The following is an 18785-nucleotide window of genomic DNA, read 5'->3' as shown; positions in this document are numbered from 1 at the left end:
CTACCTCCACAGTTGTTGGAGGTAACAGGCACAAGTGGCCATGCCTAGTCTTCTACTTGAGTGCTGGGGATTCAAACCCAGGCCCTCATGCCAACCAAATAAGCATCCCTGCCCCACTGAGCCATTTCTCCAGCCCTACACTGTTTCTATACATTTAGTAAGCATTCCCTTGGTCACAGGGCTCTGACTTAACTCTTCCGCAGCCTTTAAATGGTGCAGGCTCCTTGAGATGATTTTCCTTCAGTCCCCACTTCCTACTCATTCCCATGGCATTTTGCTTAATATTCTTAGTCAATCTTTTCTTAAAGTTGCAAAAATTAGACATCATTATTATCTTTGTTTCCTGCAGCCTTCAGTAGCTGATAATATTTACCCAAGTTTACTAAATTTTTATTGGTATTTCTTTCATTTCAAATTTTCCTTCTGAGTCTTTTTCTTATGAGATATATTTTTTAGAATTCATTTTTGTACATCATCTGCTGGTAAACTCAGTTTTTCCTGGAAATACTAGTTTTGTCCTATTTCCCAAGTGCAGTTTTCTCTGAGAGTGTAATTCTGGCTAGATATGATTTTCACGAGAGCGGTGTCACCCGGCACCCTGGCTTTTATTTTTTAATTGCGCCTCCTTGGTAGATCACTGCCTTCTTCGACTTTCATGTATTTCTTCTTTTAAAGATTTATTTGGTTAGTATTTGCGTGAGGGAGGGAGCTGTGTGTGTGATGGCACATTTGTGGAGGTCAGAGGGCAACTCTTCATCCTTAGGAGGGTTCCAGGATCAATCAGATCAGCGTGCATCTTGGGCAGCAGGCAGCCTTACCTGCTTAGCTATCCCACCAGCCCCATATCTAGGTGCTTATAATGGGAGGCTTTTTATATCTCACCTAATATACTCCCAAAAGACAAATCTTCGGTGATTTTGTTTGTTTTAAGCAGTCCTGCAGTTTGAATCTAGGGCTTCGTGCATGCTACACAAAGACTCCACTACCAAGCTGAGCTGCAGTCCAAGCCTTTTGCAGGAGGTTATTACGGGTCCTAGAGCCTGAATACTACTTGACTGGAGATGTTTCACTAACAGGAAGCTGGGATTTGGTAACCTGGTTGCTTCTCCTTTCTTCCATGTTTTCATCTACATTATTAGTTGACACTTGTGATCTGACAGTTAGCATTTAAAAGTATTATTGAGGGGCTGGAGAGATGGCTTAGTGGTGAAGAACACTCATTGTTCTTCCAGAGAACCTGAGTTCGATTCCAAGCATTTATATCAGGTGGCTCACCTGTAACTCCAGCCCCAGAGGATCCCACACCTCTGCCCTCTGCAGGCAAAATACACTCATGTGCACATACCCACCCCTTGCCACATACATAAAAAAAAATTAAAAATCAAGATTCATAACCATGCAGAATTATAAGAGCTTGTTTGGATAGAAAAAATTTTTTTGAGTTGTTGATATGGCTCAAGTCCATTTTAAATTCCAGAATTCAAAATAAGATGAATTGTAGAATTCAAAATAAGTCTTTGAACTCGCTCATTCTTGCTGTTCTGTTTTGTCATCCACAGATGATTTTCCAGGAATATATCTAGTCATTAACTGCTAACTACATTTTTAAACTTACTGTGATCATCTCTATCTATTTTACTCTATTTTTGAAGATCATATAGCTCTAGAAACTTTGATCTTTAATTATCTAGTTTCAAGAAGCGAAGAGCCATTGAGATTAATCTAGAAAAGAGAGGCTGTGGGAGAGAGACATGGCATGGAGCTGGAAAGTGCTCAGGGATGAGTGCAGTTTAGAGGTGTTCTCTCGGTCTCCGTTTCCTGTGCACATTTCCTGTGCTCTCTGTTCTCCATTGTCCTCCATCACATCCACTGTTTCTTCAGAGCTCCACCCTCCCTGCAGTCCTGCCAGCTGTGCTCCTGGCACATTCTGATGGCAGCATTCACACGGAGGCACTTCCCCTGTCGAGTGCCTCTCAGTGTCCCCAGTGTCACACTTCCATCCAAAACAGCCTCGATTCACCACATGTGGCTGTTAAAATCTAAGCGAAAATAACATAGGATCTCTCTGCTGACAACTGTAAAAACTGCTGAGATACTGGAGGAAACTGAAGCAGAGACCCGCCTGTAGTGTTCATGGATTGGAACACAGTGGAGCAAAGATGGTTCTAGCCAAATTAGTGAGTGGATTAAAGATACTTCCCATTAAAAAAGAAAAGGAGGTGTGTGTGTGTGTGTGTGTGTGTGTGTGTGTGTGTGTGTGTGTGTTTTAAAATTCACATGGAAAGCAAAACACTTAATATATTGCCAAACAATTCAGAAAAAGTTGGAGGAAATCAAAGCAAGACTCTGTCATAAGTAAGGAGTCACCACAAAATAAAGATCCATATAGAGTGTAGAAATGAAACCACATGGGGTTGGGGATTTAGCTCAGTGGTAGAGCGCTTGCAAGGTCCTGAGTTCAGTCCTCAGCTCCAGAAAAAGAAAAAAAAGAAAGAAAGAAATGAAACCATGCACATGTAGGCCAACTGACTGCCCGCAAAGGCAGTTCCGTGGAGGAGGATTGTCTCTTTTAATAAGCAGAATCAGGACAGTTAGACTTTGGCATGCAAAACCAAACAAAATACCTCCACCTAAGTACCTTAAACAAAAATGAACTCAGATGTCATAAATAAATCTAAATATAGCTGCAGAACTCTTCAAATAAAATAGAGGAGAAAATCTTTGGATCTGGACTTAAGCAATAAGGTGTTGGAAAGACACCAAAAGCCAGTCCATAAAAGAAAATGAGACAGATTGGACAAATCCAAAGGGTTTGCTGTGTCTTCACTTCCTAGGGCTGCCATAACAAAGTAGCACACAGGCCCTGGTAGCTGGAGTCTGCTGTTGAAATGCTGACAGGGTTGGTTTCCCCCGAGCTTGCAGATGGCCCCCAGGTTCCTTGCTGTGCCTTCACAGGCCTTTTTTTCTGTGAGCCTGTGATCTTAGTGTCTCTTCCTCTTTCTGAAAAGAGATCAGTTATATTGAGTAAGAACTGACCCGTATGATCTCATTTAACCTTAGTTATGTTTAAACCACTTGTCTCCAAATATGGTCATTTTCTAAGATACTGTGGGTGAGGACTTGAACGTATACATGGGAGTGGGGTAGGGATGCACACTTTAGTCCATAACACTCTGCTCAAATAAATGACAAGCTGTATCTAGAATGTGTAGAGAACACTCAAACTCCAATAAGAAAATAACCCAATTATAACATGGGCAAAGGACTAGAAGACAGACACTTCACCAAAGGATGGCAAATCAGATATTCAGTGTCATTTCATTGGCGAAATACAAACTGAAGGCTCCGGGCCATACCACTGCATCTTTTAGCTATCTATCATAATGACTAATGCAAAGATGGGCATCTGGAAGCCTTGGGTCACTGCTGGGAATGAGAAGTGGTACCGTCACTCTAGAAGTACTTTGCCAGTTTCTTAGAAAGTTAAACATGTGCCTTCCATTAGCTGACCCAGTCCCATGCCTTAGTACTTCTATAACCTACACACGTGTGTTTGTAGGACCGCTGTTCATATTTGCCAAAAATTGAAAACAGCCCAGATATCCTTCTGACTGTGGGTACAGCATATTTGAGGCCCCAAGTTCAGTCCTCAGATCCGGAGGGGTGTATGTGCACACTCAAGTAAACAACAAAAAACCCAATTTGTTCCCGTCAGGAAGTGCTCTGACTGGTAAATGGGCAAACCGTACTAGAATCTCAATTCCAACAAAGGGAGGAATACACTAACGCTGTATGCATCGGCTTGGTGCAGGAGGCAGCTTACAAGCGATTTACGTGGTGTTCTAGAAGGACAGTCCTGTGCTGGCACCAAGGGAGCATGACTTCTCTAGTGGGCTTCGTGGCAGTGGAACTTTGCTGTGTCCTGATGGTCATGGTGGCATTTGTGTATGTGTTAAAGCTATGTTCTACTACTACAATCCATGTTATTGTCAGAATAAAGAATTTAAAGCCTCCTGTCTTAAATGTTTATTGCATATATCCATACCGTTGAAGAGTTCAGCTTTTCACTTTATTAGCTTACAGTTGAGCAGAGGTACAGGTGGCACAGAGTTCTTATATTAGACAGTGAAGATACAACAGTGTGCTGTTTTAGAAGGTGGGTCAGCAGACTGTATGATCTCCAGCTCGGCTGTTTACTCCTGCCATTGTATCGAGAAAGCAGCCAGTGATAGGATTTAAGCAAATGAGCAGGGCTGTATACTAGTGAAACTTTAATTATAAAAGCAGGCATGTTTTCTTATCCTTAGAGAATCTGGCTGTCTTGTTCATGCTAATTCAAGGTTTTCAAGTAGGATGACCTTAAACCGTATCATGAATTAATTTTAATTGTAGAAGGCTGAAAACTTACCGTTAATGGTAATGATGGACAGGTACCTACAGGAGGAGTGTCCTGAGTAAACCAGGGACATTCTCCGTCCTGTCATTCTTCTGTGAACTGGTTTCCTTTGCGGTGGGCACACACCTGGTGCAATTAACTGTGGAAAAGCAACAGGAGTATTCCTTCAGGAGTGAGTGTGGATTACCCATTTCCTTCTGAAAGGGTGTGTGTGGGCCACACCCTGTGGTTATCCTCCCCAAGTGCTCAAAATAGTCTGGTTTTTGTTTGGTTTTCCCCCTTGGCCTTTAAAACTCAAAGGCTTTATTTCTGTGCCTTTCCCTCATCCCTTTTCCATGTTGTTCACTTCCTGTCTTTTAAATCTCAGCATGGTGGCATCATCTTCTGGAAGCCATTGGACCCAGAAGTTGAGTTACATCTTGTAAAGCTCAAATGGAGCAGATATTTGTGGCCAGGTCCTCAGACCTGACTCTGCATCAGAAGTAGCTTGGTGGCTCTAGCTACAGATTCCTGGGTCCCACTTGAAATCTGTTGATTCAGAGTTAATGCTAATGGTTTTTGTGTTTTTGTTTTTATTTTTGTTTTGTATTTAAACATATGGTTTTTCTATAGCCTGCCACCTGGGTTACTATTTGGAATCTGTTTAGAATAAAATTATTTGTTGTAAACGTTGTTTTAGAAGGAATTTTAGAAATAGTCTCTTCAACCTTCTTGTTTCTGCTTAGGGTCAGAGGGGTCAGGAAGAGGGCACAGTAGCCAGTACTTTCCCAGGTCTATCCCATGGCTTATTGCGTTTCTTAGCTGTCATTTCATATCCCGTTTTCATGTTTACATTGAACATCCTTTTCTACATAGTAAGTATGGAAAGCTCCAGGTGCTCAGCACCCAGCAGTGGTCAATTTTCACCAAAAATGGCCGTCCTTGATACTTCCTGTGGTACCCTGCATGCTCCTAGGTACAATCACAATGCTTCTTGATTGGGTTGCTTACCTATGTTCCTGCATGCAGAGGACTTTTCTCGTACTCAAACATGACTCAGCAGTGTGAAATGAGCTCAGGAGATGTCTTCCCCCAAACTAGTCTAATCTGAAAGCTCCCATAGCTCTCTCACCAAACCCAGTTCTCAAACAGATCTGAAATCAGGAGTTTTCAAGAGCTGCTAACTGTAGATCTGCAGGGTTCTTATCAGGCCCTCTCCAGTTTGAGAAAGGTTACTTAGGATCTATAGGAATGTGGGGGGCTGGGGTATGCCTGAGTGAAAAGAAGTTAAAGGGTCAGGGTCAGGCTAACCTAAGGCTAGCTTTAACGCTGGGATCTAGCTCTATGAGGTCTGGGATCTAGGCCCAGGGGAGGGAGCTGGGGTAAAAGTGTGGCTAGTTCTGGGGAACCGCAATGTGTTTGGTTTGGCCAGAGCATAAAGTACAAATTTGGGAGTGACTAGAAAGATAGGTGGGGGCCAGATAATAAAGGGTTTTATTGAAGTTAAAAATACTGTATTTCACAACTTCGTATCCACATGCACAAGAGTGAAATTGGAAACTCCCTACGGTGCAACACCATACAGAAGGTTACTAAAAGTGGATCATTGACCTTAATATAAGGGTGGAAACTACAGACTTGGCAGAGATCTGTGACTCTGACTTTCTTAACTATCAAGAAAAACAGAGAAGCCAAGCAGGCAATGGTGGCAAATGCTTCAATCCCAGCAGAGGCAGACAGATCTCCGAGTTCAAGAACAGCCAGGACTACTAAGAGAAACCCTGTCTCAGAAAACAGAGAGAGAGAGACAGAGAGAGACAAAGACAGAGACAGAGAGACAGCAATGACAAAACAGAAGCCAAGTTGGACTTCATCAAAATGAAAGCCTTTGTGCATCAGGAGCGAAGACGACTCAGGTGTAGGGAGCTCCGCAGTAATGTGCTGCTTGCCTGGTGATGCTCCAGGGGGCCAGGGAGGGGAAGGAAAACAGCTCATTATGTGAGAAAACATATGGAGTGTGCAACTTAAGGTGTAAACGACTGATAGCGTTTTAAGTGGATAAACTAGGTATGGTGGTGCACACCCTAATGCCAGTATTCAAAAGGCAGAGGTGGGCATCCCCACCCGGAGAGCTAAAGTAAAAAATTCAAAGTAACAGATTTGCGAAGGTGTGGGGGAACTGGAGTGTTGTGTGTTGGTGGTAATAACATAAGACACGATAGCTGCTTTGGAAAACAGTTTGGCAGCTCGTCAAAGTATCAGACTGAAATATTTATTATACAGCCCAACATTTCTTAGTACATTTAAGGTATATATTCAAGAGAATTGGAAACAGATTTACCCAAAAATTTATATGGTAGTAATTTAGTAGTAGTATTTATATAGCGACAAATACCGAAACAACCCATGTGTTTTAGGTACTTTTCTTGTCACCTGACAAGAAGCAACTTAAGGAAGAGGAAAGGTTTATTTTGGCTCAGAGTTGCATGGGACGTGATCCATCATGGCTGGGAAGGCATGGTGGCAGGTAACTCCATGGTGTTGGAAGCATAGACCTGGGGCTCCTCCTTTTGTACCTCAGGACAGCAGGGGATGCTCATCTGGCATCTCCATCTTGCCCCTTGTGTCCAGTCTGGGGCCTCAGCTTGTGGAATGATACCACCTTCAATCAGAGTGGGTCTTCTTCCTTCATTTAACACCCTGGAAACACCCACAGACATGCCCAGAAATGTGTCTCCTAGGGGAGTCTTACTTAGTCCAGTCGGGTTGACGCTGAAGATTATCTACCACTCCATATATCCTTCAGCCAAAGAGTGGAAAAACAAAATGGATTTCTGTGCAATGGAATATTATTTGGCAGTAATACCTATGTGAATCTGAAAACATACTGAGTGAAAGAAACCAGTTACCAGGAACCATATATTGTTCAGTTCCATTTAGTGAAATGTCCAGAATACTCAGAGAATGTGAGTGACAGCTCATAGGTCTAGGGTTTTGTTTTGCTTTGTGATGGGGGGGAAGGTGATGAAAATGTGGTACTCCCCTAATTCTTAAGTATGTGAATACACATCAGTGAATTCTGCAGTGAAGGGGAAACGTTGTGTATGTGGATTCTGTCTGAAAGCGGTCCAGGAAAGTGTTGTATTAGTGGAGAGCAGCACTGTGCACCCCTCATGAGCAGAGCCTCACCTTAGGAGCATGGGCAGCACTGTGCACCCCTCATGAGCAGAGCCTCACTTTGGGAGCATGTAGAGGCGATCTGATCAGTGATGCAGCCGAAGATCAGGTCTAGGTGCTCACAGCCGTTCTCTTCAGTTTCTGCCTTTAAGGAGTATGAGGAATTTGTTATTAATGTTGATTTAAAACATTCACGCATGTTAATATCTTAGAGTGTTAACCATGCTCATTGAAAAATAAATTGCTTGAGCTGAGTAGAGTAAATCCAGAATAGATATTCGAGATAATACTGACTTGATTCTCAAGTAAGTGATTTCTTTAAGGTAGGGTCTTGACACTGCACTGTCCTGTGGCCTCAGCATCCCAAGTACTGCAGTATCACGTCGGCAGCCATGACTGCGCTACACGATCATAATGCTTTAAAAGTCCTCCGTGTATAACAGGGCTTCTGGTGAGGAAAGGCTCAGAAATGGAAGTTTCCCGACTTCTCTTTTGGGCTCCCACTTCCACCCCCACATAGTGAAATATATCAATAAATTGACAAATAAGCTTCCCACTGAGAACCATTTCAGGAGGCAAGAAGAACAGGAGCACTCTAGCTGCCTGGGGTTTATCCACTCTAAAGAAACCCGAGTTTTGGAATCGTTACTTTCTAGCAAGTTTTCGGCAGACTTTCTGAAATATGTTAATAAGTCAAAGAGTACTAAGTAGTGGCTTAGTCACCTGTTCACTAGGAGTTTACTGTCACAGTTTCCCAGCTGAGTTCCTGCTAGTGAGAACTCCAAGTAAATCCATTTTTAGCCAAGTGCAGCAACCGTCCGTCGTGTGCGACTTTGTCAGTAAAGAGTGTGCCCTCCTGTGGTCACTGGGAGCAAATTTTCAACTCTGGCCAGTGAGCCACGCTTTGTAACTTCATACTGTCTGTGGTTCCATGATAGAGCCACCCAAACTCTGAATTCCTTTTCAGTAGACAAGTGAGCCTTTTAAAAGGTGCCGTTTTAAGACGCAGGGGGTGGGAACGTAGCATCTTGTTTACTTGCAGATGTTTAGATGTCAGAGTGGGAGGGGAACACCATATTGTGGTAGTCTGAGAAACTCTAGGATGGGAGCTGGAGAGTGAGAGGCCTGTGTTACACCCTGCCCTTGTTAAGGGGCCTCCTACAGGGGTGTTCTGAGTCTGTTGTTTATGTGTCTAGCATCCTGGAGAAAGGGACAGTTTATCCAGTCCTGTTGGGAGGTCTCTCTGGAATGCTGGGAAGCTGAACTCCATTCTGTTCCTTACATTTGCATAGCAAGTGCATACCCAACGAGCCATCTCTCCAGCCCTTTTGCTGATACTGTTTATTGCCCTGGTACTCTAAAAAGAGTTCCTTAAATGTCATTGTCTCATGTCAGGTGATTGACAGATTTTCCCAGTCTACCAGGAAGGGAGTATTGTGGCTAAATCTAATCCTGGGCTTATGATAGAATCTTCCCTTAATCATGGAATTGCACGTGTTTTTTCTTTAGACTGATGTAAAAATTAATTAAATATAAACAGCTAAAATATCATTTTGAAAATTCTGATCCAATTATAGATAGCCTCTTAAATTGGTAAAGATTTACTGCCATTTTTTAAAAACCCAAATTTAAAGATAGTTTCTGCTTAGTTAGGTAAACAGTTGTAAATACCCATAATCTATTAATCGGATTGATTTTTGAGGTAGGAAGGAGGGTTGTACTATGGCCATAGCATAGGATGGTCTACAGTTTATAGCAATCCACCTGAGTGCTAGGGTTGGTAGACATGCCCATCACAGCCAACTTAGGAATTGGCGCTTCTCCCTCCTTCCTTCTTCCTTCCCTCCCTTCTCCCTCCCTCCCTCCTTCCTCCCCTCCCTCTTTCCCTCCCACCTTCCTTCCTTTCTTGGACACAAGATGTCATATAGCCCAGGCTGTCCTTCAGCTTGCTCTGTACTAACTGAGTTACCTTGAACTTCTGATTCTCCTGCCTCCACCATGCCTGGTTTATACCGAGCTGGGTGTGGAACCCAGGGCTTCAGGCATGCTATGCAAATACTCTACCAGCTGAGCCACATCCCCAGCCCCATGAGTTGATTTTTTAAATTAATTTTATTTTTCATGAGTGGCTTGTTTTGAATACATTGACTTTACTGGCAACATGTGGATTTGAAGGGACACAAGGGGGCTGCTTTCACATTTAGAGTCTCATTAAAGATTTTAATGCTAATCCACTCCACAGGTCTCCTAGCGTTTGCCGAAGAGCTCTGTGGTGTAATGCTTGAAGGAATTACACTGTGAAGTCTGAAGTAGACGTCCTGGCTTTGAATCTGTGTCCCACTTGGCCAGTTGCATGGCCAAAGCAAGTTTTCACTCCTGTTTGCTTCTTTTTTCTTATTTGCAGCATGGGAATAGTATTGGTTTTCACTTTACGATGCTGTGAGAGTTGAGTGCGTTAGTATCAGACCATTTAGAACAGTGCCCAGCTACTGTGATATTAAGTTTACACTTAAATTAGTGCTGGAACTCATTATGAAGGACACAGTACTGTCTGTTGGTAAAGTAGATTTGTTGTGCAGTTCCTGCTTTTAAAATATTTCTGTCTGATTGAAATAAACAGTAAACTAAATGTCTTTTTATACAATTTTTTTCATGATCATTTTTCTTCTTCTTTTAGGCACGGAATGTTAACACTGGAGAATTAGCAGCAATTAAAGTGATAAAATTGGAACCAGGTAAATTATTTGAAATTTGATGTTTCTTATTGCTAGAAAGTCATTGGATATCATAGAATAATTTCTTTTTTTTATATTTTGGTGTTTTGAAATGGTCCTTGTAGCTCAGGTTGACCTTGAACCATTGATCTTCCTACCTCAGCATTCTAAGTACTGAAATCACAGGCCTGTACCATCATACGGCTAAAGCTTCTTTTAATAATGTTTGATTACCGTTCTTCTACTCTCTCAGTGTTTTTGGGGGGGAAGAGAGACTTCTTCTGCCTGTCTGAGCCCAGCGTACGCTCTGCTCAGTTGGTAACTGTGGGAAGGAGAGGCATCCTGAGGGGACTGACTTCAGAACTCCCTGGACTAAGTGACAGGGTTATGCTGGTGTATTTATTTCCAGGTAGCATTGCCGTGTTGTGAGGGGCCAGTGCGGTCCAGTGGGGAGAACTGGGCTGACATTTGGGAAGCTGTGGGCTGCTCTTTGTCTCCTGTCCTCTTGCTCTGGGTCCTGAGTTTCTCAGCAGATCTCAGCAGCTCTTAACACCTGTGTGTCATTAATATCTAATATCCCTTCTGGTTTGAGCAACTCATTATGAAGCCACTTCGGACCTCTCTGTGTGTTTTGTCTGCTCTAACTGTGTTCTCCTTTGGGTTCCCCACATCCTAAAACCCACGTCTTTCTGCGCTAACTCCTCATACACGTCTTCTCTCAGAACCTTCCCCTTCTCTCCTACCTGCAATAGGTAAGCAATTATGCTGATGTATGGACTTGGCCCACAGCACTTTAGGTTTTAGCTCCAGAATGAACAGAACTCTATTCAGAGACTTTACTTTCAGGGATGGGCCAGCCTTTCCTGTGAACTATCAGATAATATTCTAGACTTTGCAAGCTGAAATATAACACAACATTCTGAGCTGCAAAATCAAGCCACCTTCTGTTAGGCTTGGCCTACCCTTGACTTAGCTCATTCTTAGAAGTGTCATGAAAACGAAATTTGAAGGCTGTATTGATTGATTGTGATTAAACACAGGAGAATACCATGAGCACAGAACACATTTTCAGTTAGATACAGTTAAAGATTCTCTATCATGTAATTACCTTCTAGTATCACCAGTAGAATTTCTTTGCTTTTCTCTACTATTGGATTTATAAGAAAGATGTTTGAAGTTGGTGAAATTGGGAGTACAATTGAGGATTTTTCATCAGGCTTTTAGTTTTTAATCAGGAGTAGAAGTTACTTGATGAAATGGCTGTGAGTCCAAAGTCACCTGGACTTAAGGTCGCTCGCTCTCCCATATCCACTGAGTGTCTTCAGAAGCTTCTACAGCTGAGGGACCAGGCCTGCTGGAGCTCTTGTGGTGGCAAGATTGTCACCCTAGCCTTGCTCTTCCTTTTCCAGATTTTAGTGAAATGTGTTTTCTCAGCTCTGAGTCTACAATCTATTCAGTACATCTTAAAATCTCCTTTTAAAAAAAAAATCAAACTGGAGACTTAGAACCCTTCATTAACTCAGGGTTTTCTGATGTGTGTGATGATTGCTTTGTGATACTGTTGAACTCAAACACTGCTCTGTGTTAGAAGATACACAGTAAAAGAAAAGAGAATCATTCATGTTGCACTGCTCATGTATCTTTGTTCCTATCTTGGGGGAAATGTTTGCTTGTTGCTCAGTTCAGCGGGGCGATTGAATCACAGACTCTGAAAACAGCCGTTCTCCTGCTAATCTGGACTTGGTCCCATTGCCTAAGCTTTCAGGGTCTTGGTTTTCTCACCTCTAAAGTAGGGATAGTAATAATAGCTTCATTTTCAGATTGTTGTGGGAGTTTAGCAGGGCATGTCTAAAGCGCTTGTAGTAAAGCCTGGCATTCCACACTGAGAACTTACTGTAGGAAATGGCTGCTATGCCTACTGTGCTGTGCTTCCCAAGGCATGACCAGCTGTGTTTTGACAGTTCCTGGTCATCCATCTCTCAAACACACGCACGCACTCACGCATGCACACACACACACGCACACCTCGAACATCAGATCATTTCTACCCTTAATATTTCAGTGTATAGAGGGAATAAAAAATGAAAACATGCCAGGCAGTGGTGCACATCTTTAATCCCAGCACTTGGTAGGCAGAGGCAGGTGGATCTCTGTGAGTTCAAGGCCAACCTGGTCTACAAAGTGAGTTCTAGGACAGGCTCCAAAGCTACACAGAGAAACCCTGTCTTAAAAATCCAAAAAAAGAAAACACAAGCCCCAGACCAGAACCTTTGTGTGAGACAGCGCTGCCTCTCTGGAAATCGTTGAGTTCTTTGCTTTTTTTGTTTTTTATTTTTGTTGTTGTTTGATTTTTGTTTGTTTTTTGAGACAGGGTCTCCCTATGTAGCTCAGGCTGTCCTGGAACTCACTATATACACCAGGCTGGCCTCAAACTCACAGAGATCTGCCTGCCTCTGCCTCCAAAGTGCTGGGATTAAAGACTTGTACCATTATGCCTGGCTCTGGTCCTTTCTTAGAAGGTAACTGTACATTTGCCCTAATGACTCACAGTCGTGCTTTTGTGTCCAGCCACACAACGTGCACGTGAGGGCTCGGCTGCAGCATTATTCACAATGCCCCTACAGTGGAGTCATTGTAACCGGTGAACAAATGGACAGAGTGTGTTATGTACAGACAGTAGAAAGGTCATTGCTAATGTGTGCTCCAACAGACTCAAACAGTGCTAAAGGCAAGGAGCCAGCCACAGGAGACGAGATGTTCAGAGAAGGTATAAAGTGGGTTAGTGAGCTGGGATTACTACTGGTAGGTGGATTAACAGTGAGTGGACATGAGGAGTCTCACACAGAGAGTTAACTGCCCTAAAACTGATTTATAGTTATGGTTGCAAACTCAAATTTACTTAAAACATCATGAATTTCACATCTGAAATGAAGGGCCTGATTGTTTTTAATATGCCTTTTAAAAATATAAAGGGGCTAGAAAAATGGCTCAGTCTTGCACTCTCTGTATAACCATGAGGATCCAAATTCAAATGCCCAATAGCTACATAACAAGCCTGGTGTGACCCTGGCCTGTAACTCCATATGGAGTACAGAGATAGGAGGATCCCTGGGCTTCCTGGGCTTCTGCCGTGTTCCAGGTTCAGTGAGAGACCCTAAGGGAATAAGAGCATAATATACCAGAAAAAACAATGTCCTTCTCTGGCCTCTGCGTAGGTGCACAGGCTTGTACAAGCTCTCTTCCCCCACCCCCACACATCACACACAGAATTTCTTTAAAGTGTTAAATGCGTAACCAAAAGACAACTGACAACATTGATAGCAGTTTCTTAGTGATAAAGTCCCCAAATTGGAAATAGTCGATGTGTTTTAACTGTCATTTATGTTTGTAGGTTTCTCTCTTTTTTTTTCTGCAATTTTTTTGAAGAAGCTAAATAATTTGCCCTGTAATCTCCCCTCAGGATGGACTATGCTAGCTGCCTCCCAGCATCATTTAATGTTGTGAATTCTTAGCTGTGAAAACTGAAGAATCAGGTCTGGCTCGGAGTGGGAAAAAGGACTGTCTTCATGGGTAGTGAAGTACTCATACCTTTTCAGAGTGCTAGTGGTCATTCTCCTTTGTAAAAATAAAACTTAAGTCTGAAACAGTCAAAGGCAAAGTGATAGACTTCAAGAATTTGTACTTTGGTTTGGTTATTTCTTCTCTCTTTAAATAGCTGGTAACCATTTTGAAAGTGAAGGTGAATGAAAACGAGATATTTTGGCAAAACTGTTGAAATGCAGGGTCAGTCGAAGGTATCTCACTGTGACTGCTTATGTTGTTCCTGTGACTTTAATTTATATTTCCCTTTCTCCGGTGGTGTTTGCTTAACTATAAGTCTACTTTTTTTTTATTTAAATTGCAAAACCAATTTTCATCATTGTTATCAAAGCAGAAAAATAGAATTAAAGCCGAAGCAGAAATTAAAGTTATTCATCATTCTGACTTGTAGAACCACTGTCAACTTCTTTATTTTCTCCAGATTGTTTGACATTTATGTAGAAATACCCAACATAGACATGATTCTGTTTACACTGAACTAAGCAGGTTGTGAAGAGCTGGTCAAAGATGAGGGATAGGCAAGATGGTACTGTGGGTCAGCTTGCTTTGTTAGCATACCACCGCACCAGGAAACAAGGGTTGTGAAGAATAAATACAGTAAAGATGCATGTGATAGCCAGTCCTGAGAGGTGGCCCTACAGAGGTGATTCACTTGGTGGTCAGCAGTGTGAATAATCTTCCTGCTGCAAACATCAGGCTGTGTGGGTAAAGACAGCATCACACTCAGCAGCAGGTCTACGTTCCGTAAGAAAAGATGATCTCTGGTACCTTTCCTGTACATCACATTCCTTTTTGCTGCAGTTCTGGGAATCAAGCCAAGGGCCTTGCACATGACCAGGCAAGAGCTCTGTCACTGGCCAGTGTCCTCAGCCAGGTTCCATTTCCGACTGTGTTCTCACAGTGGTAGGCCTGGCCTTGCCCGTCACAGATAGCAAACGTGTGTATGTTGTGCATGTGATAGGCTCATTGTATGTGTCCGACCTTCATTTGGGAAGTGTGTCATGGGTATTTTTTCATGTTACTGCTTCTCCACTGTCTTCTTTTACTTTTCAGAAAATGTTTTAAGTGTATGGATGTTTTGCCTACATTTATGTCTTTGTACTACATGTGTGCAGTGGCCCGTGGCAGCCGGAAGAGGACATTGAAGTGCCTGGAACTAGAGTTACAAATGATTGGTAGTCATCACGTGGGTGCTGGGAACCAAACCCAGGTCCTCTGAAAGAGTAGCAAGTGCTCTTTATACAGAGCCGTTTTTCTAGTCCTTGGCCAAGCCATTAGGTTTTTTTTTGGGGGGGGGGGTGTTTTGGGAGGGATTGTTTGTTTTCTGGTCTGAAACAAGGTCCCATTATGTAGACCAGGCTGGCCTGGAATTCATAGAGCTCCGTCTGCCTCTGGCACCTGAATGCTGGGATTAAAGGCGTGCGCCACCACCCCTGGCTATGAGGGTACACTCTGTTTTGTGAGTGCTTCTGTCATTGTGTCAGAGCTGATTGATGGCCATTTGTGTGGCAGGGTTCTGGGAAGATGTATTCTGGAAATAACACACACACAGAGGTTGTACTTAACATAGTCAGGATTTCTTTGTTCTTTGTTTTTCAAGACAGGGTTTCTCTGTGTAGCCTTAGTTGTACTGCATCTCACTCTGTAGACCAGGCTGGCCTCAAACTCACAGAAATAGGCCTGCCTCTGCCTTAAAGGCATGCGCCACCGCCCTGCAGGATTTTTTTTTTGTACACCTTTGTGAAAATTTAGTATAATCCTTATTGAGCAAAGAATGTTAATTGCCATTCCTTTGGGACTAGAGTTTGGCTATCTTCCTTTACCATATGTAACTTTTTGGCCTTGTATTTTGTGAAAAATCTGTTTATGTCAATCATTTGGTTAGTATCTATTCATTGTCTACCCAGTGGCAGACATGGTACCTAAGGCAGATGAGCCAGACCTTTGAGAAGGTTAGATTTTAGTCAACAGTGACACAGTAAGTATGGAAATGTATAAACAGTAAGCTAATTTCATGATCCCAAATAAGATGTTATGGTACTTCAACCAGTATCATGGTGTCAGGAGACTGCTCAAAGCAGATGGCATTGACCTGAGATTGGAATGATAGCACAGTCATAGGATACTCTTGGAGAAAGCCATTCCAGGTAGTCACAAGCAAGGACAGTGTTCTAAAGTAAGGACAGACATCAAGATAGGGGTAGAGATCACATAGAGAACAGGTCACTATGGCTCCATCAGTGTGAACCAGTTCCCATTGGAATGAGATGAGCTTCCAAAACTAGGACTGGGTCATAGATGTCCCAAGGACTGTGATAGGGAGGACCCTATGAAAGGCTTTGAGGGTTGTCTGCCTGAGGAACAGGATCAGTAGGACCAGTAACCTGCTTTTACTCTGTATGTGCTACATGTCTTAGCATGCCCAGTGGACATGCATCTGTAGTTCCAGAAGTCAGGCTAGTGGCGCAGTTTCAAGATCCTCAGTATATAACTAGCTCTTAAAAAAGATATGGGGGTTGAAAGGTTTCCATACCTTGATATTAAGTCTCTTTGCTGACGCAGTAAGGCAGATCAAGCCAAATTAAAAATAAAAGACCAGGTTTATTGGGCAAAACATTCCCAGGTGACCTTTTTGGCCCCCAGAGAAGAGACAGAGAGAGGAGACCAGAAAAAAAAATCACATTGCAGCTCTCAAGTGGGCAGTTTAAATGCCCTGTAGGCGCCATCTTGAACAGTTCCCTGGGAGGAGCTGCTGCTTGGGGGGCTTTTTGAGAGGGGAGGAGTTTAGGATGGGGAGGAGTGGGGCCTAGGCGTAGCTTCCAACTGAACACCCCAGCCTTCTTGGATATATGGGTGCCGGTTCAAGTCTGGCTACTTCCTGCTGGCCTGGGACAATGTGGGGAGTGGGAGTTGATAGTCAGTGGCCTCGGGCTCAGTGGGAGCTGTGGGTGAAGAAGCATTGGCTTAACTGCCATCCTAGAGGCCTCAGGGATCTTGTTTCTTGAGGAAGTGGAGAAGGCGAGTTGCTCAGAGAAAACATAGGTTATTATCACCGGCCCTATGAACGGGACTAGCCGTGGGGAGAGTAGAGATTGCCAGTAAGAAAGGAACAGAGAGGTGCCCTGTTGTACTGACAGAGACGAACGAGCAAGGCAGAGGAGCAGACGGGACCTTCATTGGAACATTTTGGAAAATCAGAAGGTGGAGGGTCCCAGTTGCTGGATAGACCATTTATCCTGAACAGGGGCCCACTTGGGCCTGGAGAGATGGTACCAGCATGGATGTCCCAGGAGCTTGGCAGCTGAGGGGGGTAGTGAGGATCACAGTGTAGGGTTCTGTCCATCGGGGCTCTAGAGACTTAGGAGGTTGTTGCTTGAGGGGTACTCAGTCTCCTGGACTCGGGCAGTTGGGTCCATTGGTATGGGGGCAGGGAGAGAGCTAACAGCATGTGAACGGAGAAGGGACTTCAGGAGGGAGAGGTAGGGTAGGTACCTGGACAGTGGAGGGGTCTGGGCTGGGAAGTGGTGATTGAGGAGGGAAGGCCTTCCATAAAGGAGCTCAAAAGGGCTTGGGCCTGTAGGAGAGTGGGGGCCCAGAGGCAGATAAGGGCCATGGGGAGAAGGGAGGGCCAAGATAACCTGGGTTTAATGGAGAGCTTGGTGAGTTGTTGTTTGATGAGTCTGTTGGCCTTCTCAATCCTTGTGGGTGGTGGGGGACATTAAGCTTCCAGGAGATGTTGAGGGCTTCCAACATAAGCTTGATGACCTGGAAGTGAAGGCTGGCCTGTTGTCCATATGAATGGTCTGTAGCACGCCAAACTGAGGGATGATGTGTTCAAGGAGTACCTGAGCCACTACATCTGCTGTTTCCCTGGAGATAGGAAATGCCTCTATCTACTGGGATTCTAGCCCAACCGGTTGGGCCTTTGAATCGGCCGTTTGCTAGACCCCACCATGTGTGGATATCAGCCATGCTTGAGAGTTAGCAGCAGCAGCTGAATTCACCCAGGAGGCCCTCAAGATCACCCTGTTCCAGCCAATCACTGTACACTCCACCCATCGCCTTTCAGAGCTTTTGAGTCATTCTCTCTCCCTCCTTGGGCCCTCACAGGACCAGGTCTTTCATTTACTGTTTCTAGAAAATCCCCAAATTACCTTGGCCTCCAGCCCTGCTCCAAACCCTGCAACTCTCCTCCTTCTCCCTTCCTCCTCTGATATCCTCTCTCATTCCTGTGTTGGGTCCCGCCCGACCTGTCCAACAGTCCTGAGTAGGGGAGTGAGGATTGAGAAGAAACAGCTAGGAAAAACAGAGACATTAAAGAAAAGACAGAGACACAGGATAGTTTGGGAGGGCTCTGAGTCAGTACCACAGCAGCCCTGAGTTTATTTCTCACAGCCTCTTTATACCCAAAGTAAGGGGGAGGGGCAAAAGACCTCTCCCTCTCAAGGACACCATGGTTCAAGGAGCAAACAAGCGTAAACACCTCCTTAATTCTCAAGACATCTTTGGCCAAACATCCTGTTATTTGGCCTTGAAAAGCAAAACATCTAGTAGCCATGCCTTTGACCAATCATCCTTTTATCCAGCCTTAAGAAGCAAAGACAAGCTTGAACTCTCTGACTTTGAGTCAAGATGGAATTAAGCCACAGCTGGAGTCACTGTGGGCTCCCACACTCCTGCCCAGAAACTGTGGAGGCCTTATGCTCACCCCAGCCTGGTCTCCTAGACCAACTCCTCACAAACCCCCAACTCACCCTCTGTGTTGACAGAAGCTCTCTTATAGACAGATCAAGAAACTGCCAGGACATGTATACAGTGGTCACTTCCACTAAAACAGTTGAAGTGACCCGCCTGCCAATGGGGACCTCTTCACAAAAGGCTGAATTAATCGCCTTGACTGTGTGTGTGTGTGTGTGTGT

General features: G+C 43.8%; 1 protein-coding gene across 9 annotated transcripts in view; it reads left to right on the top strand.

Annotated features, from left to right (window-relative positions):
- Map4k3 (mitogen-activated protein kinase kinase kinase kinase 3) overlaps window positions 1-18785 on the top strand; it is a 157482-nt gene that overhangs the window by 42990 nt on the left and 95707 nt on the right. For all 9 annotated transcript variants that reach the window (XM_052746381.1, XM_052746385.1, XM_052746383.1 and 6 more), the window contains one exon: window positions 10230-10287. In XM_052746381.1, the coding sequence (XP_052602341.1) occupies window positions 10230-10287 (58 nt within the window). Of the gene's footprint in view, window positions 1-10229; window positions 10288-18785 lie in introns of those variants that run through there.

The sequence above is a fragment of the Peromyscus californicus genome, unplaced genomic scaffold, assembly GCF_007827085.1.
Source record: "Peromyscus californicus insignis strain IS unplaced genomic scaffold, ASM782708v3 Scaffold_1__1_contigs__length_55948999, whole genome shotgun sequence".
NCBI classification, from domain to species: domain Eukaryota; kingdom Metazoa; phylum Chordata; class Mammalia; order Rodentia; family Cricetidae; genus Peromyscus; species Peromyscus californicus.
This window is presented reverse-complemented; position numbering and strand designations above follow the sequence as displayed.